Source organism: Hippocampus zosterae, chromosome 10, assembly GCF_025434085.1.
Source record: "Hippocampus zosterae strain Florida chromosome 10, ASM2543408v3, whole genome shotgun sequence".
Classification (NCBI taxonomy): Eukaryota; Metazoa; Chordata; class Actinopteri; order Syngnathiformes; family Syngnathidae; genus Hippocampus; species Hippocampus zosterae.
The window spans coordinates 19,718,869-19,746,102 of record NC_067460.1 but is presented as its reverse complement, the minus strand read 5'-3'; the positions used below and the strand labels follow the sequence as shown (position 1 = coordinate 19,746,102).

The window sequence follows — 27,234 nt, the reverse complement described above, 5'->3', positions numbered from 1 at the left end:
GGACAAATAAAATCAATACACTTCATTTCTGATGATTGCATTTTATGGGTGGAAAAAAAAACACGCAATAATAAATCAGACACACAGACTACAGTAAAATACTAATTCTAAAATATCTACAGATTAAAGTGACTTGAACACTTCTTACTGGTTTTCTGCTCCACAGGCAGTGGAACAGATATTGGTCCAGGCGGAGTAGGTTACCCTTATGGAGGCAAGTTATCCATCTTGAATCTGACTTAAAATGTATCTCATTCATGTTTTAGGATACAGTGACCAACATCCATAACACTCCATTGCCTTCTCGTCACTCTTTACATTCATGTGCAATAGGACGTGTGTATGCTCAGAGCAGGTTTCTGCCATCGAAATAGACACTTTGCATCTCGCTATATCGTTTTGCTGCAGCAGTTCTTATCTACAGTCTACTGTTTGGTGTGACGTAACTGACCATTTTTGTAACACAGGATGTCATGAATACCTATTTTATTATTTTCGATTCTGTAGCTCCTTATGGGGTTGGAACTGGTATTGGAACTGGAACAGGGGCTGCAGTGCTGCCTGGTGCAAAGCCCTTGAAACCTCCCGGTGTGTCTAAAATAAATCCAAAACGTATTTAGTATTTTTACAGCATTGTAGAAGGATGTACTGTATCTCTATTTCCTGCTTACCTGTCTCCCTTTTCCTCTCATAGTCGTAGGGGGAGCAGGAGCTGGAGCAGGAATCCCACTGGGAGCAGGAAGCTATCAAGGTTAGACATCACTTTTACTGTTAAAAACACACACACACACACACACACACACACACACACACATAGCTTGTATAGTCATTTAATTTGGCGAAGACTTTCAAATATAAAATGTGACATTTATGGACACAATTTTAGTTAGCACAACAAAGCAAGCAAGTCATTTGTTCTGGGTTATTTTCACTTCTATCTTTGAGTTGGGGACAATACAAGGAGCAGTTAGTTCTGCAAACGTCTTTGTTGTGAAATGCGGGAAAGCCAATTTTCAAAACAGCAAAATTTGCCCAACTTAAAATGTTATTAAAATTTGTTGCCTTGAAATGTTGACTTTACCCATTTTTTTTACAGTGTACATTTGTGTTTTCTGAAATTCAGCATCCATCTGATTATTTTCTTGCGTGCTTGAGAAACACATCGTCTCAAATGAATTGCACTGATTTGAGAATCTGAAGAGGAAAAACTGCTTTCGTTGTTCATATGCAACAGACTCACACATATTATGTACATGCCATGGGACTCGGTTAACCTGACATAAACATAAAAACAAACAATGTTCTGCCCAGTGACTGAAATGGCAGTTGGTCAGGAAGAGGCCATCGCTTTGGCATTTCCTGCACAGGGAACTGATAAGTTTTTTTTTTAGCGGGTATGAAGCCATTCGGACAGAGGAGTGTACAGTAATTGGCATTGCAGACGTTTGATATACTTTCTTATCTGAAGCAAGTTTCCTTTTGAGCAGGTGGTTTGCCGTATCCTTCTGCAGTCGGACTGGGCGGTGCCGGCGGAGGAGCCAAAGCCCCCAAACCAGGTAGCTTTTATACTTGCGCCTTTTACCCAAAAAGTTTGTTTCTGACTGAAAGGCAGCAAGCACACGCGTTACATAAGACACTTTTGTATTGAATACTCTTATTGAGGTTTTTATTCATTTTTAAATGGGACAGTTAAAAAAAAACAGGTTAGCACATTTGCATCACAGTTGTGAGGTTCAGTGTTTAAATCTCCGCTTGGTGGGCTTGCTCCTTTTGCAACATCAAAAAAAGGGGGGGGGGGGGGCGTTGATGCTCACTGAAATGAGCTCACAATGATTCCAGTCATTTACCGTTTTGACAAAGAGCATGGCATCATTTCCCATGGGCCCGTGATTACTGTTGCACCGTGCAAGCTGCACAACATCAAAGTGTGAAGATATCACCAAGCCCAGGAGACTCCTGACGTAATTTAGACACGTAGACCAGAACAAACTCGACTGCGGTTATTGAATTAATTCAGTTGAGGTAATGAGATGATCAACGGGTCACAAAAATGTTATTTATGTACAACAATCCTCTTCCCGAAATGGATTATTCACTGTTTTCAAATATGAACAGGTTACGGAAATCTTGGTGGCGGTGGTGGTGGTGGTGGTGGTGGTGGTGGATATCAGCCCCAGCCAGGTGAGGACCACCTCAATTTGTGGAATGTTGATCCTCCTCCCGATATGACACAGATGTCATCAACTAGCTGTATGTCACCCGTGCACGTTTACTCTATGTAGCATGGTGGGATTACAATCCCATCACATGCACGTGCTGTGTCAGGAAATCCAAAAAGACACATTATTATCCACTGGGCAGCACAAGCACAAAAAAGATCAAGGTCAAAGGTTACTCTGCCGTGTGTTTGTTTTTCAGGTAGTTAGTTGATTCGTTATAGCTGAGTAACAGCCATTTGTCATTTCGGTTTCCAATTTTCACTGTTACCGTCTGCATGCATTGGGGTCAACCCGCCGGTTTTGACACATGGAGCTGCAGCGAGAAAAGATACTCTCCTTTTGTAATGCTCTTTAGCACCGCCAAATAGGAAGGAATCATTATTACATTATCACTAGCTAGTGTTAGGTGAAACACATCATGGATCCTCATCTAGATGTCAAAGTATTTGCGGTCTAAGAAGAAAGACACTTAAATGGTGAACGGGCTCTTTCTTCTTCCCTATCTAAAGGGCCATTCGTATTTGTTGAATCCTGCTCATTACCTAACAAGCAGGAATCAAACCCTAACCTCCTTTAACATGAGGTTCATTTACCATCCGTTTTTTTTTTCCTCCCTACCCGTACACAGGTGGATACGTGCCAGCACCACTGACTCCTCAACAAGGTACCTGACGGCCATTTATGATGACGATGATAATTATATTATAGCGATATCTTGTCAGCACCTCAGTTCTTTTTCCAATTTCCCCTCTGTGTTAAATACCAGATTACAAGTCTGTTTGTGTGTGTGTGTGTGTGTGTGTGTGTGCGTGCGTGCGCAAACAAAGTGTCTTGACACAACCAGTCTGTGCATTTATAATAATCCGCATTTTCCTGAACATTGGAGATTATTGCTAGTGGGATTAGTTGAGGGAGAGCACGTCTGCTTTCTTCGTTTGCGGAATTGATGTTTGACAGCATTGGGGGCATTTGCAACCAACCATTACTTCACTGTTCGGTTGCTGGTGCCAAGGCCTATAATATCATTCTGTATTTTGATTGCTCTCAAAAAAATACCAGAAGGACAACTGCCAACTGCTCATCTTGACTGGTGGTCTGTAGCCAGTCATTAGCATGGGGATTTTTCTGTCAGTCTTGCCATCATCAACTTGGCTTTCAAAAACAAAAACAAAAAAAAATCAAGATCCAAACTGCTCCCAAGCAACCTAGTTGTGCTGTCAAATCAATTGCATTTCCACGGTTTATTGTTCTTTATTCCAGTATGTTTCTTTTTGCAGCTAAAGCAGCCAAGTACATTGGGAATCCATTGCAAGGCTTTCTGGGTGGTGCAGGAGCAGGAGGAGCCTACAGAGGTAGCAGACCTGCATTTCACAAATAACGTCTTAAATCTACATGTGGATAATACACGTGGCATGGCGACCATGTGGTCAGCACAGCCGGCTCTCGGTTCGTTGGAAATTCAAAGTGGCCGTTGTATTTCCCCCCCACCCCCTAATGAGTGGGGTTTTCCCTGGATAATCAATACACATTCCAAAACATGACTTTAGGTTAATTGAAGATTCTAAATTATCAAAAGGTGTGAATGGTCGTTTATCAATTATTGACAGTTTTACTGAGTTTGATCATGCGACGTTCGCAACGTGAGTCCGAGGGTACTTTGTTGTCAATTTCAGTGGCCAGCAGAGGGCAGTAGAATGTCAAAATGGCAGCCCCTTAAGATGGATTACAATGGGTGGATCAATCAGAATCATTCTTATTCCAACGCATCTTAATCATGAAAAAAAAAAAAGTTTGATCGTTTAAAATCTGAAAAGGTGAATAAATCCATATCCTATACAACGACAAAAATGCTGTTGTGTCGGTAATGCTAACATGTCGCTAATTGCGCGCTGATTGTTTCCTATAGGCGGAGCAGCAGGCGCACCGTGTCAGGGCAAATACTGTGGCAGGAGGAAGTAAATCCGTTCCTGAGGTGTGACGTGGCCTGAAGAAAAACATGGTGCTACTGCATGAACTAGAATGTACATTTTAAAACACAAATGTTTTTACTGACTTGACTTCAATGTCTGCTCTTATGCAAACCCACCGACCAAGAGTTGTGTACTTTTTTTTTCCAACCCTCATGTGTGACATGTATTGCTGACAGTGCCTTCAGTCGTAAATGTGTGAATGTCAGTACGCTCTTAGACCCCGCCCCCCCTTCCTTTATGTAGCCTTCTACTTCAAATACTGTATAATGTGCGTCATCCCGTGCTCATTCCGATGGCAGACTTGTACAACCGTGTGTTGTTCATGTGGTTCGGACATTTGGGGACACAGCGTAAGACTGCTTGAAAAGGTTGCCTGCTGAAGTGACCTGTGCAGGATGTTCCAGCGCGCCCTTTTCAATCTTGAACCAGTCAAGCTGGAATGTTGCAGCACACCACCTCTGTAACTCATGATAAGGTGATTTTTGGTGGCCAAATCGCAACATCGTCTCCAGGCCCTCCTTCCTCACTGCTATTTTTAGCCCCGTCGGTTATAAAGTAGTGGGAAATGGGACTCCAGCCAGCCCATCTGTTCTCATTTGCCCTTTTTCTCCCCTAATTTTATTTGCCTGAGCATTTTTAATTTCGACAAATGCTTTATTGAGATCAGTCTCTAAAATGGAGTTGCCTTATACTTTTATTCTTCCGGTGTATTTCTAGAAAGTTTGCATTTTTTGCGCGTGATGCTTTTTCCTCAAGTGTCATTTCAGGAGTTATTTTCAGTTATGTAATAATGTGCATTCAAGCTTATAACTCATATCGTATTATTACAATTGTGTGAACATGCAGTCAGACCAAGCCTTGATTCATGAATCGTAATACAGAATAACACTTTTGTTTAATGGGTGCATCCGTGCCCCATTGTTCATTTACTTGAACTGCTTTAGAGGAAAAAAAAAAGCTTAAATGATCAAAGGTTCATGGGTGCTGTTGCTGTTCTTTCTGTAATTGTGTACTGTATTTTGTACTAATATGAAAGTTGTTGGCATTGGTTCATCCACTCGGAGCACTTTGAGCCTCACTGGGTCAGATGTGCCATGGGATACAGTACATCTTTATTTAAAACTATTTCCAAAAAGAGGAACATTGTGGTTTTGCACTTTTTAAAAATAAAAAAAAAAGAATGTTTCCACACACACACGTGCACAGACTCACATGAGTTAATATATCCTGCCGTTGTATTCGCATCATCAAATAACAAAAATAAAATGTGTTTGAAAACTACAAAAACATGTCCTGTTTCAATTACTGATGTTGCATAAATTACATGAACCATTAGTTGGCAACTTTTTGGGGAGTCAAAAAATTACGATGTCCCTTTGCCTCATCTGGGTAACTACTACTTTTTGCGGCTTATGGGAAAAAATGAAGCACTGCGTCATGATGCAGACTTTACATATGCAAGTGCAAGTAAATCTCATGAAAGCATTTTCAGTCATGGAAGAAGCACGATATATATGTCATTCTTTCGCATAGATTTCATGTTCAAAAGCAAGTAGGAGAGGGTAAAAAAATAACAATGGGAGCACTTGTTCTCTATATAGTCTTGACAAATAATATATGAATACAATTATTGGTTAGTCATACAAATACTCTTATACAAACTATACAAAAATAGCATCCTGTTAGAAAGCTCATGAAGTGTACGAAGAAACACAAATTTCAGCAAGACAACCTTCAATAAGGTTGTATAATCGTGAAAAGAAGACATCCTGACATCATCTATTTAAACATCGCCTCATAAATTGTAGGAATGCGTATGTTTAACCAATGCTTCTATTGATCAGTTGGTAGGAAGTTTAAATATTTAAACCCACAATATGTTCCAAGTACAGTAGTGGGAATTCCGACTTTCCACCCACCAGTGCCCCAGTGTGAGAAAGAAGGGCGGGGCCAACCAGGTTCGACCAATCGGCGTCGTCCTGTGGTCGGCAGAGCAACCTCATTGGTTTGCTGCCCTCTTGAATGAAGCCCCGCAGAGGCACAGACCCGAAGCGGACAGCAGGAAGAGGAAAAAAAAAACGAGCCCGCCGCTGCCAACGCACCGCCGGCCTGAGGTGGTTGGGCATCGGTTATTCGTCGAACAGAGTCTCCTGGCTCTCTGTCGGAGAGTGAATGCGGTTGATGCTGTTCTGCTGCACCTGGAAGGACGAACGCATGGGAGAGGAGGAAGGTAAGGAAATGAAATCAAAAGGGGGGCTTAGAATGTTTACCCTAGTACGCCGGGCGGGATTCGCTCGTTGAGATGCTGGTGGGCAAAATATTTCTCTTCTGTAGTTTGATTTGTGTTGTATTTGCAAAGAGTGTCAGGCTGCACGTGCATATGGTTGTCTAAATGAGGCCGTGCTGCCTTCTTCGTCATGTTTGCGTGCAAGTGTTCAGCTCCAGGTCATGCACACTCTTATTCGAGAGTACATTTGACAAGCATCTTCTTCTTGTCACTGTGCTGACTAAATGGCTCGCTTCCAAAAGTGCTGCTATTTCTTATACACTTTTTTTCACACTTAAATATTTCACAACTCAAATGTTAACATCTCACAAAGACAACTCAAGTAAAAATGAAATGCATTTTTTATTGAACATTTTATTTATTAAGTGTACCAAAAAAAAAGTCCAAATTTATCTGGCCCTATTTGAAAAAGTGCCCCTGAATCTATGACCTTTTTGTGCCATCTTTGGTAGCAGTAACAGAAGCATTTGTGATATAACTGCTGACGAGTCTTTTGCATCGACGTAGAGGAATTTTCCTCCACACTTCTTCGCAGAATTGTTCGAACTAAGCCATTTTGGAGGAATTCCGAGCATTTACTCTCCGTCATACCATCGGCCCTCGATTGGGTTTAAGTCTGAACTTTGATTTAGACACTCGAAAAACATTCGGTGGATGTGATGACTCGGGTAATGTCGGGACCGCTATTCGTGACTGTGTATTTGCGTGTGTAGATATGAGTCAGTACGTGTTTTGCGCTATTTTCTGTTGTGTCTTTCAGCTGAGCTATTAGAGTGTTTTGTTGCAGACACCAGAGTTTGCAAGAATGAGCAAGCAAAGTGCTCTATAGTAAAGAGACAAGGTGATAAACATGAATTCATGAAGCGCTGAAGTGATAGGAGAGACATTAGTGGCCATCTTCGCCAGTAATTACTCTGTTGTTTGTTTCTGTACTCGTGATACTACATTTCTTTAAAGCGTACACTCAGTAATAATTACTATATTGTTTTATTAGCACTCTGTAGTCATTACTGTGTTGTTACAAATGCCCGGCGCTCCTGTTGACTTCATTCCAAGTGTTTTGTAATGCCATGTAAAGCTTAAGACTCTTATGGCCCGCGCTATCCATTACCAAGCATATTGACTGATAGAGATACAGTACGCTAACATCTCTTACTCAGCCTCTCAATGCATTTACTGTATGTCTTAATGGCCTCGGATGTAAAAAGGTGCGTGATGTGCGTTGAGAAAGATTCACTTTAAAAGCTGGCCCAAGTGAGCTGTGATGCCTTGCTATCTGTCACTCCTTCTCCTGCCTCCTCCTCCATGAAGACGCTTTCCTAACGCAGCTAATGTGGTTCTTTCGGGGTCAATAGTCAACTACTTTTTTTGAAATGACAGGACGCTAATGCTCGCCGTCGACTGACAAAATTAATATGAATCCGAACGCAGGTTTGTTTGCAATGTAGTCGTGTCTGACTTACTCCGCTTCTACTGTGTCAATCTGGTTGCAGCTGGAGGAAGTTTGCCCGTGTGCGCGGGGTGCAAACAGAGGATCTACGATGAGCAGTATCTTCAGGCTCTCAACACTGACTGGCACACCGTCTGCTTCAGGTACACTGCATGGACCGCATTCAAGCTATGCAGTCCGTTCGGCTACACTGCTTTGGTGTGTACTCAACATTGAGATTGTAAGTGCACTTTAGCAGTGATGCTCAAAGTCTGGCTAATGGTACGTGGATTCTCCGATGCACAGGTGTCAAAGCCCAGTCCTCGAGGACCGATTTCCTGGATGCTTTCCGTCTTTCCAGAACTGCAGCACACCTGATTCAAAAGATCAGCCGATCGGCAAGCTCCGCAGGGGCCGGATAACGATGCTGACGATTTGAATCAGGTTTGTCGCAGTCGACAGACGTGGAAAACATGCAGCGTAGCGGCCCTTCGAGGATCGCGGTTTGATGCGCTCGAGTGGTACCCGAAAGAATCATTGTCCCGAATACAGTTCGGTTGTGTTTAACTTTTTAACTTTCATACATTGGTATTTCATCTTTAGAGAAGTGTTTGTTTTGAAACTATTTTTATAGTTTAATATTAAAGTGAGGCAGCCCGGTAGTCCAGTGGTTAGCACGTCGGCTTCACAGTGCAGAGGTACCGGGTTCGATTCCAGCTCCGGCCTCCCTGTGTGGAGTTTGCATGTTCTCCCCGGGCCTGCGTGGGTTTTCTCCGGGTGCTCCGGTTTCCTCCCACATTCCAAAAACATGCGTGGCAGGCTGATTGAACACTCTAACTTGTCCCTAGGTGTGAGTGTGAGTACGAATGGTTGTTCGTTTCTGTGTGCCCTGTGATTGGCTGGCAACCGATTCAGTGTGTCCCCCGCCTACTGCCCGAAGACGGCTGCGATAGGCTGCAGCACCTAAATATTAAAGTGCCGTTTTACAGTAATACTACATAGCAATACAACCTGTGTCTTGTTTTGAGGAACACGAAGGCCTTCTATGTTCCCACATTTCATTGTTAGTCATGATTGTGGTACATGGGGAGCTACTGTAAATGGAATTTTTCTGAAAAAGTTTGAGAACCACTGCACGTGGGAACATTTCAGTTTCTTGGATTTTCTTGCATACATGTGTTAAATTGGATGGATTTCTTATTTTGAAAAGACAAATGAGATGATGCATTTATCCAAAGCACTTTAGGATGTCTCTGCCTCTCGCATAGTGAGCTAATGGCCAGTCCGGCAAGGTGCCCAAGCGTGCTCGCAAGGAGCCATTTTGAGACTCGCATTGTGGCGGATGCTGTCGGGAACTTGTACAGTACGTATGGAGCACATGTGCACGGGTGGGTGGTGTTGAATGCATGTATGACTTTGTGTGGAAGAAAGCTCTTCACGCTTTCTGAACCGTGGAATCTGAACATAGAAATACACATTATTCCATTCTTTAAGACCGAAGTGGAGAAATGCATCAATCATTCAGGTGATACCCTGATTTATGAGTTGAATTCATCTTGTAGCCAAGCTCCTAAGTCAATTTACTTCCACACTACACTTTGTGACGTGTTTTTAATTTAGAAAGTATAGGTTGTGTTGTAAAAAGGTTGTAGGTTGTCTATATTGCTTTCCCAGCTTCTGTTCAGCTTCGGCCTCCCACACTACTTTCCCTTCTTCTTTCACACGGAGTTCAACTGAGACGCTCAGCAAATTGACTCTCGCTTTGTGGAAAACTCAGCACTCAGTCCGTCACTAGTGATTTCCATCGGCGTGGTGGTCTGAATGGGTAACATGAGGAGGATATCTGGGCACGTGGTAGCAAATCTTTTGTGCCTGCGTGTATATGTGTGTGTGTGTGTGTGTTCACAATGATGCTCATTAATGATGCGCTGCACCGCTTTGTGTCCCTTTTAAAGCAGGCGTGTGTCACCTATTCAGCCCTGAGTGTTGTCAGCTCCTTTACAATCATTTACGGTGTCTTGTATCACTCATGAGCATCCTTCCACTCTGCTCTAGTAAATATCAACAAATGGAATGAATCAATTCGGTAAAAGCGAGAAGTGCGCTCATCATGGGCAAGAATGTCATTAATTTGGTGTTTTTAAGGATTTATGTATAATCTTACACGTTTATTTTTTTTATATTTTTTTTGTCAGAGGAGGAATGACTCTCGGTGCTACAGTGGGCGAGTGGTTAGCATGTCAGCCTTACATGCAAAGGTGCAGTGTTTGATTCAGGCCCTGGACTTCCTGTGTGGACTTTGCATGTTCCCTGCGTGGGTTTTCTCCGGGTAGGTCTCTCAAAAAGAACAAAATTGGATTATTTTTTTCATTTGGAAATACGTTTTACAGATAAGTTAGATCGACTACGTAAAAAATATATTTCGCTTTGGTGATTTTTATTTATTTTTGCAGATTTTCATTGTCGTCATTACATAGTTTTACCACCAGAGGGCACACCTCTACTCCCCATTTGGAACAGCAGGCAGGTCAGCACAGTAGCATATTCGTGTACAAACGTTAAGTGCAAAAAAATGGGCATTCTCTTCATCTTCGAGCCAGAAATGTTTGAAAGAAACAACACTTCTTTAAAAAAAGGGCGACCAATAAGTTTTAATTGAAAAAGCAATTTTCCTGTTGAAAACAGATTTGCTTGTGGTGCAGTACTTTAATGCGTCATACCGAGACGTGTTTCTAATCGGCTCTTTATTCGACTTCCATTCAGTGAGAGCATGTGCCCCATGCTGCAGTGACACTGCATTAAAGTGCAGCAGCGTCCGGCTGCAGTAAAACGAACTCGGCTTGACACTCGTGACTTTGACAGTTATCCCAAAGGACTGCAAAAGCTTGCGCTTGGCACTTTTCGCCTCGCCCGCGTGGTTACGGACTGTGCAGGGAGGGTGGAATGCATATCTTCTGGATCATGAAAGCAAGTCGCGCTTTGAGGCAGACAGATTTCTGACTCAGAAAATGTAAAAAAAAAATGATGTTGCTATGGTAACGGTGTGAATCGCCTCGGCAAGTGAGAGCAGAAAAGGCTGCAGTGACTCAGCTGCTTCTGCTTGCAAACCAACTCTGCCAGGCAACGCAAGCTGCAGTACATGAACGCAAACTGAGTGAAGAAAATAAGACAATGAAACCGCTAAGTGGCTTGCGCACTGAGCTCTTGGTGCGAAAAAACTATCTGCTTCTGTCGGTATCGGCTGTGAAAAGTGAATGTCACTAAACTGATGTCGTTTTCTAGATTGTTGTAGTTTTTTCACTTTTGCTGAGCTAACTGTGCTGCCCTCGTGCAGCTTGGTGTTGGCTAGATATCATATGTCCGAGTTCCTCGCAGCTTTCATCCTCAACCATTTGCTATCTTTTGCCTCCACACATCCCAATTTACTTTTGCATTGGCTGGCAACCGATTCAGGGTGTCCCCCGCCTACTGCCCGAAGACAGCTGGGATAGGCTCCAGCACCCCCCGCGACCCTAGTGAGGATCAAGCGGCTCGGGAGATGAATGAATGAATGACTGCAACATGATATTCGTCCGTATTTTTTTTAAATTGGAGATCATGTATGGGGGGCGGGGGGGCAAAATAAGTGTAAAAATATGTCAGATTCCAAATGTGCAGGCTGAAATCTGTAATAAGGTTCAATACCTGTGAGGCTAATTGACTTGTCTATTTCAACAGCTTGGTGATGGCATACCAACCGCATGACTGAACATATAAAATTAGCTTCTACTGTCTCTATGGCTTAAAAAAATGTCCATCTAGTGCTTCTGAAAGTCCTCAAAGCGCTTTTTCATACAGACCCTGGGCTGCCACTTTTGAAATTAAAAGCCACTTGCCGGGGTCAACCCTCGCTTCGGCTTCATCTCTGGTCATTTTTAGCCTGATCCCCGCAATGGAGGTGAACTGTGGCTCATTTAGGACCGCCCCCTCAAAACAGGCTGATTTAACAGGACTGATTGATTGATTGATGTATTTTTTTCAAATCCAAAATTCTAAAAATGTAATGTATAGGCAAAAACTGTGTTTCACTGGTTGACCCCCCCCCCCCCTACCCCATTATGTCAATTACATTCCCAAAGGAGAGACCAACAACAGGAAGTAGTTGAGGTCAAAAAGACAGCTGCACTGTGGGAGGAAACAAAGGAAGGGAGAAGGGGGAGTAGGGAGAGTTACTGATGACAGTCACTGCCTGATTGTGAGGCGAGTGGCGCTTTGCGAGTTCAGCATCAACGCAGCGGACATGAGTGTGGCTTTTAAGTGTCAAAACGACACTTTCAGTCTTGTGCGGGAAATGTCAGGAAAGAATCAGCACAGCAAGAGACGGCTTCAACACACCAAGTAAGTTGAATGGTTGAAGTGATGTGCCGGATTCAACTTTCACATTTGATGAGCTGTGAAGTGTAATTCCTGATGAGCTCTGTCTACTCGTGTCCTTTTGCACTTGATTCAATCATTTAAGGAACATTAACAGCAGTTCATTAATGTATGTTATTCTATTAATTCAGAATTGTATCTGGATAATAAGGAAATGTGTAAAATAAATGGAGGATTTTCTCAATTCCTTTAGTCCAAGACCCAAAAATGACTTCCTGGGACTCTTAATTAAAAAAAATAAATAAATATTTTGGCATTAAGTACTTTAAAAAACGGACTTCAAAAGATTAAAACAAAGATGACCGAGCCATTTGTCCCTCTCTCTTGAGTGGAAGTTTTCTAACTGCAAAGTGAGGACCAAGTTCATAAGATTGTGCATTTACCTCAAAGGTAAAACGTTAACGTTACCTTAGATCTACTTGTTGTAATATAAATGTTCGTTATGATATACAAGACACAAACAGAAGCGATTCAAATTGTCCATAAACTTGAATGGCGGATGACAATTACTCAACAAGACAATAATCTTACAAGGGCAATTAACATACAAGACAAATCTGAATCACTATAGGAGATGCATCAAGGCACAAAGTTACATTTTTTTATTATTATTATGAATTTCTTCATGAAATCTACCATATTCCAAAGATTGATCTGTGGTGACCTGTTATAGTCAGGTGATGCTTTTGACTTTGTTGTTTCAATTCCCTCTGTGGGTTGATATGCAAGTCATTTTCACTGATATGAGTGTGATGCTTCGGGAATACGTGCTTCAAAGTGTAAAATAAATTGACTGAAGAATCTTAAAAGTGTGGCTTTCTTTCAGATGGATGTCGCTTCTGAAACGTGTCATTGTGGAGAGCACATTGGCAACTTACTTCCTAAATTTAGGCTCGACTCTTAACCACTTCCAACTTCTGCCTGGATGCGAATATACGACATGGTTATTGACTTCCTCTTGTCTATCACAAGTGTCAAAGCTCATTTGAATAATTCTACAATATTTCATGATTAGTTAAGATTAGTCTGAGAGTCCATAGCACTTTTCATAAACAATCTCCATGACCAAAATACTGGCCTTTCATTTGTCTGTTGCTGTTGAGTCATGTAACGTAATGTGTAATAATCACATATATACACCTACTTGTAAGTACAGTACTGTTATATTGTCTGTCCATATGTGTTGCTGTACCATTTGCGTTCAAATGGCTGTTGCTAATAGGGTTATACACAGGGGTGTAAATAAGCATTCGTAAATGTACCAGGTTCAAGCCTGCTGGACGCTGAAAGAAATGCAAGTTGAACATGCTTTACAATACAAAACAATACCATATGACTTTATTGATATGATGCTTTCACAACAGAGAATGTGATGCTCAGCTATTTCTTTTCTATTGTCTAAAAACAAATGAGCACAGGTTATTTGCAACAGTTTCTTCCACGCTTGTTTGTAGTTGACGACCCTTTTTCACCTAATAGCCTTCAATGTAAATATCAAATAAGATTAAGAAAACCTTTATTAGTCTCTCAAATAGCAACAATATACTGTATAGTGTTTCGGATTCTTCATTCTGCCATTGATAAACAAGCCTGACGGTGACTTTTTCTCCTAAATGCTGATGACCAGACACTCCTCTGTCTCTCCGGAATCTCGCTGAACCACAATCAGCTTCCAGAGCTTTCTGTTATTCTGTTATTGTTCCCCAGCCAGTGAAACAAGTGAGAAGTTCCCAGATTGAGCTCGCAGCTTAACTCACACAAAGCAAAACGCTGCCGTCCACAGTCTTTACTCACAGGCTCCCCAGACTCCTGTTTACCAGCTGAATAGTACAGACAGACATTGTCACCCGAAAGCATCTGTTCGTAAAACCAGCGCTGTTGAAAATGCATTGAATATTTTTCCTCCCCTCGGTGCGAATTTTTCAAATCGAGTAAATGTTCAACCATGAACACAGATTTTCCCTCGATATTGCCAAGGTCACAGTTGTCCTATAACCAAAGGGATATCCTGGTTTAGAGCTGCCCTGTAGAGAGAAGGTGGAAGGTCAACATGGTGTGCTAATGTCTGTTCTCACACAGAAGGGTGACATCATTGCTGTGGCATTCCTGGTTACCATGGAGAGAGAAAAGGCAAAAAAGATGAGGTTCACAAAGGGGGCACGGTGTTTTGGGATGGAGATGCTTAGTTGTGAGAGCTGAGCGACATTAAAACCTGAATTCATTGGGTAAAATGATGTCCCGTCGGGAGTATTATTGTCTGTGTTAAGGAATCCTGCTGGTATTTTCCTTTATGCAAATGTGAACGTTTTGGCACGGATGCCGTAATGCCCCCTAATTTGCATGATCATATGGGCGGGAACAAAGATGTCTTTCCCAGGCTGTGTGTGTGTGTGCGCGTGCTTGTCGGTGGGATTTCAGCTTTAGAAAAAGAAAAAAAAAGTCACTCAATACTAAACTCTCCGCCGCAGACACATTTGGCCTTCATCGCCATCAGTTAGATAAGTTGTAAAAGCCTCGGTAATGTTCTGTTGTCTTGTTTTTCTGTCCTTGACATATTGATCAGATCTCAGCAGCACTCCTGCATGTCTTGCGGATCGAGGTGATGGACGTCCCTCTGAGCTTTATGGATGATGGATGATTTAATAATTCACGAGCAGCTACATTTCTGCGTGTGAGGTTGTTTGTGCAGGTCTTCGTGATGCATTCTTTCTCAACCTTCATTTTGCCAAGGCACATCTTTTACGTTAGAAAAAAAAGATTTAAGCATGTCTCAAAGAGGGAATACACATTCATGATGTGCCTTCTTCCGTTGGGTGAACGTTCACCTCCTGCTACCACACACCACAAATTTTCAGACGAATAATTGCGTTGGATAATTTCCCACCGCATATCTGATGATCGCTGGCTGGGGAATCTCTGCTATAGGTACAAAAACATTCTGTGACACACATTGAAGAAACTTTTTTTTTTTTTTTACTATCTGTTCAAATTAGGAAGGTGCAGGATGTTAACCGAGTCTGAAGTCAAGGGCGTGGGTATGTGTGTGGGTGTGCGTTCTCATAAATGTTTCAGGTTTCATCTGTCAGCTGATGGTGATCCTTGGCTCCCGTGAAACGGGTCCGTTTGGTTCCATCCACTTCCTGCATCGGTGCCAATGTGCACGTTGTATGTACAGGGCAACACCTGTACACACACATTGCTTCAGCTTTAGCTTCCTCATAACACTTGTGCCGTATGTCAAATAGGCAAAAAAAACATTGTATGAATACCGGGAAACACAAAATCCTATTTGGATTTGACACACAAATGTGAATAATACACTTTGTGCAGACGGAATGTTCTTTTGTATTGTTATTGCACATTTCTCTCATCCAACCGTCAATCACTCCTATGAACACGGACAAATGAATCATGTTCACTTTTGACCGGCGTCTGGCCCCCCCACTTAAGAGGATGCACAGATGTTCCGAACTATATTACACCCTGAAACAGTCTCATAACATAACCTCAGGGGTCTGATAAATAGGAATGAATGAACAGGCCGATAATGAGCATATGGAGGGCATTATCCATCCATCCAGCTATTTTCTGATCCGCTTTATTGTCACAAGGGTCGCGGGGCGTGCTGGAGCCTATCCCAGCTGTCTTTTGGCAGTCTGCGGAGGAAACCCTGAATGGGTTGCCAGCCAATCGCAGGGCACACAGAGACAAACAACCATCCGCGCTCACAATCACACCTGGGGAGAATTTTGAGTGTTCATTCAGCCTGCCATGCAATTTTTGGGAGAATGTGGGAGGAAACCGGAGTACCCGGAGAAAAGCCACACAGGCCCAGGGAGAGCATGCAAACTCCACACAGGGAGGCCGGAGCTGGAATCGAACCCGGTACCTCTGCACTGTGAGGTCGATGTGCTGAGGCGGACATTAAGTGTTCAGAAATTATATTACGAGTTTAGCCTTCTGGGAAGATACAGTATGTCATTTAAAATCTTCTAATAACCGCTTTTCCCCAATTTCCCCAGTGTGGGACAAATAAAGGATATCTTATCTTTGTGGTATAAAAGTAAAGCAAGGCAGGGCGGCTTTATTGACTATTTTTCAGACGATGAGGCGTACTGAAAATCACAAAATGTTCTCAACAATTCACAATGTGCCTTGGAATGCAGTGCGCCCAACGAATGGATGCACGTCGACTTTCTTGGTTTGTCGGCTTTTATTGAAATTCCTTCCCATTACGTTTGCATTGTCATTCTCATTTCATCGCTAGCAGCCATCTGTAGATTTTCTTCACACCGGAACCCGGAGTACTTCCTGCTTCTGTGTGCAAGAAACATGGGTAATGTAGTTCCACTAGCCTCACGTGAGCTCATGCTGAAGGGACATTTCCGGTAACTCAATGTGGGACAATATCAAGACTCTCTGTGGGACCAAGAGGTCAACAGAAAGTTAAAATCCTTCCTATTTACTTTCACATTCATGGTTGCGTTCTCATTCTCAGAAGTCCTTCCTGCTTTCGTTTCATCGATTAGATCATGTGGAAGCTGAGCTTTTCTGGTGGCATATTTCCAATGTTACAATATGCTGGGTTTCTCCCAGAAAAGTTACCTAAGCCTGGTGGTTGAGAAGTTGACCAGCTTCATAATGGATGTTTCATTTTAGTCAGTGTTCTGTATTAACCTTACTTTTTGGTAGTCCTTTCACAATAAACTTTTTTTCTGGATGATATACAGCATTTACCAAGAAACTATCGCGATAAAGGATAGAATTATTGGTTGCTATTTTTTTTAATGCCACTGATATACCTGTGATGTTTGAACAAAAGTAATTAAAAATTATCTTTCAGTTCTCAAGGACACCGAAGGTTTGCGTAGAAATGGCCAAATATAGCGGATAAATAAATATACATATTTAATGTTCAAACTGATCAACTTCATTGTTTTTAGCAAATAATCATTATAGAAGCGGTAGTTAGTGCAGACAAAAATTACAGCCTTTTACTTTGGACCAAACTATTTCACTGCAGTGCACATAAGGAGTAAAAGGAAATGGGAAAAGGAATTTATTGCTCTGTCAGACACTTAAGTTAATTCCATTGAGGATTTGAGTAGGAGGGAGGCGACGGTTTTAGATTTACGGACTTGACTCCTCCATTTCTATCCCCACCGCTTGGGTCTGTTTTCAGGCCCCTGGGTGTCTCAAATCAGTTCAGACTCCTTTTTCATTTTTCTCTGGTCATTAATTACTCCTTATGATACTTGTTTGTCTGTCACGAGTCATGTGCAATGACTTAAAAAAAAAAAATCACCCGGCGCTCATACTGATTTTCACATTCAGTACATGTGCCGGTGTGTGCACATGCCTAAAATCAAGACTCACTGAGTATGTCATGTTGATAATCCTCTTATAGTCTGTGCAACTGCAAATGCAGTCACGCAAAAAAATACCCAAATGTGAGCTTTGGGATCCCTGCATAAATTATCGCAATACTGACTGTAACGACTCCCCACCACCACAGAGTAGTGAATTATTTGAAGATATCCTGTATTGAGATGCATATCTTGAGGGCATCAAATTCTGTTTGTCACAAGTGCATTCACCAATATATTTCATTCTGCCACTCCCAGATACGTAGTTTTGCATGAAAAATGAATACAATCGCAGCTGTGAACCACCTAGGTGGGAATTTGTCTCGCCATAGGTTTGTAAGGGAGTGTGTGTACCGGTATGTGTCTCAAGGGAAGTTATTGAAGGGTGCACGGCAAGGGCAATAACGTAGCTGCTGTCTGGATGCTGCTGACATCTTAGAGCCTTGACCCACTTCCAAGTCTCCTCCCACCCAAGCGTGCCGCATAACTCTCTCAAATGCGCCGCAAAGCATTGCATGCAGATGCTCAAGAGAGAGGGCGTGCCAGCGATGAATAAATTGTGTCCTCCGGGTACTGCAAAGTGAGTGCAAATCAGCAGAGCTGGCCAGCGGACGACCTTAACCAAAGTCAAAGCAGGAAAATTGCTGCACCTGCAAAGTTTCTCAACACCTGCACTGGTTTACAGATGTACACATGAGGAACCAAGCTGAGGAATGCCAGTAAACTGAGGAATGTGATGGGATTGGATGTTCAGACGGACACTTGAAAGGCAAGGGGTGGGGGGGCTGGGGGGTCTCACTTAGTCACAGCTGGTAGACTCTCAGATTCAGACGGATTACAAAAAAAAAAAAAAGACAACACTTTTTTCACATGCACACATTAGTGTATCATAGAAAATGAGGATTAGCACACTTTTCACTTTTGGGCAGAGTAAATACTCTGATCTGAGAGTATTTTAAGGCAATGTCACCCTGCATACTTTGACTGCATCTGTTATGTCATATTAAAATGACAAAACTTGTAGGCTAACAGAATTAGCATTGATCAGGAGTACCCAACCAGTTGATCGCGGCCTACTGGTAGACCACACAATGATCAGAAGTGTGTGTGTGTGTGTGTGTGTGTGTGTGTGTGTGTGTGTGTGTGTGTGTGTGTGTGTGTGTCTTTTTTTTGTTGTTGTCCATTCTCTTTCAAAGCGAGTTTATTTGATCTGCTATGCAACAATGGCAATAGCACAAAAAAGGGGAATCTGGAGCAGCATTTCAAAACGGTACAAGGAAGCTACTGTAAGGATGTTGTAGAATCTGAGTATTTTGAATATGTAAATCCCTGAACTCACGTGACCTTGTTATGGATGAAATGTCGCATTGGTAGGTCCACACAATAAGATAAGAAAACCTTTATTTGTCTCACAATGGCAAAATTCCCAATTTACAGAAGCAAAAATATGAAAGGGAGAAGAAGAACAAGCAGTATATAAATAAATGTAATATAATACAGTATAGCATAATCTATATATATATTGCGCGTCGTCCCGCACGCGGTCTGTCCTTCCGTCTGTCCCTTTTCAAAACGTACCTACTTCACCGCGCCGCTGCGCGCCGCCACTGCGCACCGCCACTGCGCCGCCACTGCGCCGCTCAGGCAGTGGCTCACTACGATCGCGCGGGCATCTTAGCGAAAAAATGTTGTCTACCCACAAGCATTGCAATGAAATTGTTAGTTATTTAGTAGAGCTAAACATCTCTTTATTTTCGCGATAAGCAATGAAGATGAACAAAAAGTTGAACCAAGCAACAACACTTTTGTGGGCCGAAGGCCCACCTTACCAGCCTTCCGCAGCAACTAGCTGATGAGCCGCCCAGAGGGCGGCGAACCAGCTAGTATATTATAATATAATATAATATAATATAATACCTGTACTATATAATATACTGTAAAAGTAGGAAGCATTGCCCAAAATGTGAGTTGGAGCATTTTTAGCCTAGATTCGTTCTTGAAGATTTCCTGTCACTTGAAGGGTCTATCCAAACCCCTCAAAACAACCTATTCGTCTTACACCCTTCCAAAAAAAAAACTCTGGAGTAGTTCAACCGGGCCTGTAATGGATTCACCATTCCAAAGATTATTTTTCCACTTCTCCAGAGTGTACCTGGGACATGTTTTACATGAGGTCTGACTCTTGACATTGGGCTTGGTGATGTCGCTCTGCATGTCCATGCCCGCCACGATCCCACTCAGGTTAAATAACAGGAGAGGGCTGGAATTCAGAAAAAAATTGAAATTTTTTTTCATTTTTGAAATTTTGGCTTTCAAATAAAATTTCAAAATCTTTTCAATTTTTGACATTTTGAAAATTTTGACATTTTTGAAATGAATGCCAACAAATTATTGGCATTCAGCAACTCAGCGGGGTGAAATTTAAATGACCAATACTATGGACAACTCAGTTTTTGTTCAAATAAAAATACCAAGGCGCTTTTGAGTATCAACGTAACGTTGGACAGGATGGTGCTCGAGTCGTTATGATGTTGCGGATGACAGCATTGCCTTTGTCTTTGAAAAACAGTCACACAAACACACAAACAGACACACAAGGGCACAAAGGCCCAGTCATAGCTGTATGGTTTTTTTTTAATTTTTATGTGATCTCATATGTCTCGTCCTGCCCACCTCATTAGTGGTGCTTGTGATAGACCTTACAAAGGTGCTCATTATCACCACCGGGACTACCTTTTGGGTTTGCCTAAAATGTAAAGGTCACGGACACCCAAACAACAGATTCGTTTGGCCAGTGTTTTGATTCAGATGTTGGAAAGTGATGCAGCGAGGCAAGTTTTCAGTCAGATAATTGTTTAGCTACAAACATCCGGTCATTCTGTCATGTAAAAGTTGATATTCGAGAAAGTAACCGATTCTTTGTTCAAAACAACATCGAGTGGTCATCCTTCTTTGAATACGATGTTTTGAGAGGGTGTTGAACATCACATAAAAGAACAAAAATGAGTCCGCTAATTATGATACAAAGGTTGATGTGTTCCTTTTTGTATTTCCTTGGTTAGATGCTGTGAGTGCAGCAGCTCGCTGTCCCACTGGTACTATGAAAAAGATGGACGGCTCTTCTGCAAAAATGACTACTGGGCCAAGTTCGGGGAGATGTGCCACGGCTGCACTGACCTTATCACCACTGGCCTCATTATGGTAAGAGGATTTGACCGCTAACAACTCATCGTTCCTCAGCTCGGCGTCCTCGGCTTGGACACTACTTTTTATTTTTGCGGCTGTAGTGTTTTACATTACATTTGCATTGTACTGTCAATCTCCTCTCGACTTGAAATATGAAGTACGATTAAAAATTGTCGACATTCCGTGTCACTTTGTTTAGAGCACTATTCGAGAAGACGGTGAATAATTACGTAAATGAAAAATATGCTGTGTGCAGTTTTTCTCAAGCTAATTCATGACTAGCATTTGCGTGCAAGTGCATTTGTGCGCGTTATCCGACACGTAGGAAATGGCTGCCTCAAAATAAAAACTCTCGATTCGCGACACATGATGAAATACACACATGATGAAATACAGTACCTTCCTTGATGCGTGCGTGCGTGTTTTGATCCTTTACTGTTGCAGTTTCAGTAATGTTGCAGAGTCACCCTAAAAGTGTTTGAGTGAGCAGTAGTTTATGACCCTGTACATTATCCTCGGGCTAGTGTTTACACCTTAGTAACTACTGTTTAGTTATTTGGTTCTATCGAGGCTGTTGCATTTAAGCTGTTGTGGGGCTTTCTTGGGGATCTTTTGTTTGTTTTGCTTTTCATCTCAAGAAATTCCCAAAGAGCGGAGTGTGAAATCTTAAGTCACAAGATTTTTTTTTCAGTGAGTGAAAACCCAAATCACGTGCAGTGCCAGTCACAACATGTACTTCCCACTTGTTGTTTTCCGTTTTGTTCTGAGATGAACTTGTGTCACTGCTGGGCTGTGTGTGTCATCCATCATTGAAGCACAAATTCAAAAGAAGAAATTCAAAATCATTTCAAATGACATCAACAAAATGAGATAAGTCACTGCCTACATTTGAATGTGTTTCCATGACTACCCAGATGTAAAAGGTGTGAATTTAAAGGACAACTACCCAACATAGATTGGGGAAATTGCGTAGTAGCAAACGCTCTTTCCAGTTTTTGTTAATATAATCGTTACAACATGCTCATAAATCAATTTTAAGCCATCAAATATTTGGTAGACAAAACAAGAGCAATCTGTTGTTCTGAAGTGCTTTGTACTTTTAATTTCACTTGGCTTGATTGTGGGTGGTACACCCGCACAAACTGTATGTGATCTTACATCTGTACGTCAAACTTTAGCAATGGAAAGTGCCAGAGTGAAAGGTAACGACTTAGTAACCTTCTGTGGGTGTGAGGTGGGTTTGTGTTGCATGGAACGTGTATGCCACGCCCGACGACATGGAGACAGACGCTGTCTGGTTTTCATTGTTCAGAAATGGTAGCTGAGGAAACGTGGTGATGTGATGAACGTCGTGGCCAATATGCAAAATCGGACCTGCAAGTTCACCTAATTGTTGTCCTTCGGGGTAAAACTGGAGTTGGAAATACCGATATTTGATACGTGAATGAAAACTTGGTAAATGCATATTTTCATGCAAGTTCTGAACACAGAAGGCAGTTACGGTACCGCACTGTTTCGCCATTGTTGACATTCTCACGCATGCCCCAAACACTTGAAGTATTATTAGATGGGAGCACTGATTAAACTTGTTTTAAAAAGGGGGAAAAAAAACGTTCATCACTAAAACTGCTCAGAGAGGTGATCAATCAATGTATGACAGAAACTTTGTAACAACATCATGCGAGGCACAAAAAAAAAAATCACCTAATGTCTTGCCAATAAAATTGTGCGGTCATTTTCACGTACAGCAACAAACAAACTCCAAACAATACAGAAGCTAATTTGAATACCTCCTGAAAGTATCTCGGCTTTTTCACATTTAAAGTGATCCGAGTTTAAAACGCGCTACTTTCCTCATTTCCAAGCCAGTTGAGCATCGGCATCAAAAATATTGCTAAAATTAGTCCGTGACTCAGATGGTTTTGAAGCAGTTCCCCTTTCCGTGAGAATTTGAGACAATCATCTGCAGACGAATATCCCCCATTTCCGCACATCGGTTCACTTGTGAAATGTCATTTAGTTCCCACCCTAGACACACATTTAAAAGTAATAATTACAATAGTTGTTTACACGATAGTGTATGTATTTTATTTATCATTGTGTTCCTTAACATCCTCTTTTAAAACGGGGTACGTGACTGAGCTGTTTGTCAGAAATAATAAGCCCACACCCTTCTGTCGTCATCGTTGTCATCGTCATTTGTTCCCCGACACGTTTACTTGTTTGAAATATGCTTAAAGTATATCTCAAAACATCCCAAGGATATAGAACTGGAGAGCAGTTGGCACACTTGTTTCTTGTCTTGTTGATGTGAGCCCGTTTTTAGGGGCTGGCCCTGTCTTATGCAAGTGAGCCAGTGACACCCAATATGGAGAGTTTCTGCTAGAGAGTTTTTTTTAGACGGTGCCTGTCCATTGCTTGAAAGTGACTCTGGATATTTGTCCAACCTTGCAAATCATGTCATGGAAGAAGAAAGGGAATGTGAGTGCGGGTTTTTTTTGTTTTTTTTTTTAATGGGGTGTTGTGGGGAGGCATGCTTTGGCAGCAAATTACACCCACATTATACAAAGTTGAAACATTTTCAGAAGTTACCAGTCAACAAAGATTCACTTATTAAATTTCACACAAAACTGGCCAGGCACACGAGAAAACCAGTTTTTGATATAAAACATTAAAAGTAAAATATTCCGTAAAATATCAGTTGAAAGCTTTTTTGAATACTGGATTCTAGAATTCCGATTATAATGGCCTCAAAAGCCATCGCCAGAGCATCCCCAGCAGCTACGCGTCTCAGCAGAAGCAGGCGTGCAGTGCGTCTGGCCGCCTATTAATTAAAACCTCACCATTGAGATGGCCTTGAGCCCACGCCTGTAACAAGCGGGCGGGGTCAGCGTACTGAGTAGACAAGGACAAGTGAGACGCTGCTCTGGTGTGGAAGTGACACAGCAGTATGATAGTGATTGGACGAGAGAGGAAGGACAGTGATAACGAGATTAACGGATCTCGCATGCGTGGTGTGTCACATGCCCGATGACAGCATGGGTACAGTCCGGTCCATCAACAATGTGACTTACTGTTTGTGTCTTTGTTTACTCGTTTGGTGAATTCCTTCAAGAGCCCTGTTTTAGGGAGGGGGTGGGGGGTAGAGGTGTCGCATAGCCGGCAGCAAAATGACATTGGAATGGCTTAGTACAATGTTGAGAACTGTATCTAAGAGTAAACGTTGGGCATTTGATTACATTAACGTGGATGACGATCAACTTACCATTTATCCATTACCTGAGCCGCTAATACTCACTCGGGTTGCAGATGAACTCATCAATGAATGGTATATATATATATATATATATATATATATATATATATATATATATATATATATATATATATATATATATATATATATATATATTATTTTTTTTTTTTTACTATCATTTGATCTCTGGAAGATATGCACCTCATAGTTCAAAGTGGAGGTCTGTTTGGATGTAGCTTCCCATAGCTCATATCATGTTGTATATATTCATTCATTCATTCATTCATCTTCCGAGCCGCTTGATCCTCACTAGGGTCGCGGGGGGCGCTGGAGCCTATCCCAGCTGTCTTCGGGCAGTAGGCGGGGACACCCTGAATCGGTTGCCAGCCAATCGCAGGGCACACAGAAACGAACAACCATCCGCACTCACACTCACACCTAGGGACAATTTAGAGTGTTCAGTCAGCCTGCCACGCATGTTTTTGGAATGTGGGAGGAAACCGGAGCACCCGGAGAAAACCCGCGCAGGCCCGGGGAGAACATGCAAACTCCACACAGGGAGGCCGGAGCTGGAATCGAACCCGGTACCTCTGCACTGTGAAGCCGACGTGCTAACCACTGGACTACCGGGCCGCCCATGTTGTATATATTAATGTAAAAAAATAATAATAATAATAATAAATCAGACTGTGCGGCTATGGCCAGCTTGTCTGTTGCACTTGATTTACCTCAATTTGCTTCAAAACCTGAATACTTAATCGATAATTCGGTGACAATGCCAATCTCTTGTCAAGAGTTATCAGTGACCAAATTAAACTTGAAGGGGGGGGCAATAAATATTCAGGTGTAAACAGTATTGTACAATTGATTTTTTTTTTGTGTGTCTGTGTATGTGTGCAAAGTTCAACTAAAATGCAGACATTTTCATTATCAGGATTTGCTTGTCATGATACTGTATAAAGTAATACTGGGTTGTAATAAAAAATAATCCTTAATTTCCCACAACAAATGCCACATGATTTTTGTTTTTACATTTCAACATGAGTCACTCAGTTGTGGTCACAATGCGCCAAAGTGGGCGATCGAAAGTGAGAATAGCATTTGCTGATGACACAAGTGTGTGTGTGTGTGGGGGGGGGGTCGGAAAGAAAGCCGGCCGGCGTGCGTGCAAGAGGGGGCGGGGCCAAACAGGAAGTGGTGAAGTCATAGCTAAAGTAGGCGAGGAGGGGGGGGATTTGGTGTAGGAGGGCAGACAGGAGGGATGAGCTCAGCTGCAGAGGCGTCGCTTTGCTCTGCTCTCACCCTCCCAGTGCAGCTTCAGTTTTTCTGCCGCTGCGACCGTTGCCTGCTCGCGTGTATTTTTTGGTGTGCTGAGGCCGCCTGTTCTCTTTAGAATGCACTAGAACAGAACAGAGACACGCCGGCTATTGGTGGCTGACATGGTGGGAGACTTGTTTTTCTGGAGCTTCTGCTGTCTTAGGCTGTGGAAAAGGGACAAGAAGGTGAGTGGGAGTTGGGATGCTGATGCTGATGATGTATGCTGTGAGTACGCACGAGCCAGGAGAAGGCAAGTGGTTGACATGGTTTGCCGGCCGCTGCGTGGACTTCTTTCCTCCCCTTTTAAATTTGAAGTCGATAACCGCGTAGCTGCAGAATATGTGTCATTTCAATCTGGGTCACTTGGATGCTGTGTAATTCCAGAGGTCTCCTCTTTACTGAGAGGCGCTCAAAGGCTTTTTTCTTCATGTCAAACTAATGAGCCATAAGCACTATTTTTAGAGAGAATGGATGACCCGCTTGTATGATAATTTATTAATCTTGAACCAGTACTTCTGCCTTTCCAGGCCATAATTCCCGAGTACCACAGTGGGTGTGATTTCTACAGATAGACGCAAAGGGCAAATTACATTACCAGGGTCTGTAAAGGCCTGGACAAATCTGTGTGCTGTGCTGCTGTACTGTTTGCGGTTTCCATTCTGAGCATCAATGTAGCCCACTGTCTTCTCTGTGGCTCTTTAAACTCCTTGTATTTTCCGAAATAATGTCAAGTTCATTACAGTGAGTTAAAGCAGAGCCAGATGAGAAACATTGCATCCGCTGCCGATACGAGTAATGGAGACCATATCCAGCCAGACTGTCTGACTGGTGCTAATGGGAGGGCCACGTTCATTTCTTCTTATCTTATTTAGTGTTGTCCAGAAGCATATTGTCCAGGCAGGCAGTCACTCAATGAATATCAGCACTGGTGACGAATTGTAAGGCGATGTCAAGCACCTCTTGACATAGTTGTACTCACGCGTTTTTCACGATTCGGAGTAGGACATTAGACAGACTGGCAGAAAAGTGTCAGTGCACATTCCACAGACAATAGTCAAGTCAGTAAAAAAAAAAAATTATGCACATTAAGCCCACCTCATCTCTGTTTGCTCATTTGAAAGTGATGTCATAGTGAATGCAATTGTGTGAACCGATTTTGATATTAATCAAATAAACGAGCTTTGAGCACAGGCATGGTAAGAGATTGAATGAACTTTCACAGACTTCCTGCAGTCATTGTTTCTGAATATAATCTGTTATGAAAGCCCTTACTGCCAACATTTAGAATCAACATTTCCTTGAGTAAATCATGCCGAGAGAAATAATCTGTTTCCTGCTCCAAGTATTACCCATGATAAAACCTATTAGTTGTTGACAAGACAATGCATCTTTATTTATATCGCGCTTCCACAACAGCTACGGCTGTTGTGAACGCGCTTTCCAGAACATTTAGCACAAAATAACATTAATATAACAGAAACATGGACAATTATACAATCGTAACAACTATTCCGACATACCCCTTGTAGTTTGAAACGGATAGATGAAAGACTAATTAAACTGTTATTTAGAATTTGAAAACAATTTTGAGTTACTTGAACAATTGATGCCTAGATTTACAGGTCGGAATCCTTCTGCGACAACGCTTGAAATGCAACGCTCGTATCTGAAATTATGTTTTCCTATTTAAAAGAATGAAAAAGCCTTTAATCTGTTCCAGCTCCCCCCCTTCCCCCAAACGTCAACAAATAAAAATTAAAAAAGTGAGAAAAAGCAATAGAAAGTATAGCA

At 42.1% G+C, this 27,234-nt stretch overlaps 2 protein-coding genes across 53 annotated transcripts in view; both read left to right on the top strand.

The window, feature by feature from the left end:
• Nucleotides 1–5,476, top strand: part of elna (elastin a) — a 45,482-nt gene extending 40,006 nt beyond the window's left edge. For 49 of the 50 annotated variants that reach the window (XR_007964385.1, XR_007964381.1, XR_007964390.1 and 46 more), the window contains 5 exons: nt 167–588; nt 701–751; nt 1,488–1,556; nt 2,848–2,883; nt 3,497–3,577. Coding sequence is in view for 1 of the 50 variants with exons in the window: in XM_052078243.1 (XP_051934203.1) it covers nt 167–214; nt 508–588; nt 695–751; nt 1,488–1,556; nt 2,116–2,181; nt 2,848–2,883; nt 3,497–3,571; nt 4,126–4,178 (485 nt within the window). In the remaining 49 variants the exon portion in view is untranslated. Of the gene's footprint in view, nt 1–166; nt 589–694; nt 752–1,487; nt 1,557–2,115; nt 2,182–2,847; nt 2,884–3,496; nt 3,578–4,125 lie in introns of those variants that run through there. The other variant, XM_052078243.1, reaches the window with a different exon arrangement.
• A 771-nt stretch (nt 5,477–6,247) lies between these two features.
• limk1a (LIM domain kinase 1a) overlaps nt 6,248–27,234 on the top strand; it is a 33,226-nt gene continuing 12,239 nt past the window's right edge. Inside the window, exons 1-3 of one of the 3 annotated variants that reach the window (XM_052077403.1) lie at nt 6,248–6,419; nt 7,970–8,069; nt 20,747–20,885. In XM_052077403.1, coding sequence (XP_051933363.1) covers nt 6,362–6,419; nt 7,970–8,069; nt 20,747–20,885 — 297 coding nt within the window. In that variant the 5' untranslated portion in view covers nt 6,248–6,361. Of the gene's footprint in view, nt 6,420–7,969; nt 8,070–12,089; nt 12,283–20,746; nt 20,886–25,356; nt 25,629–27,234 lie in introns of those variants that run through there. The other 2 variants (XM_052077404.1, XM_052077405.1) reach the window with 2 other exon arrangements.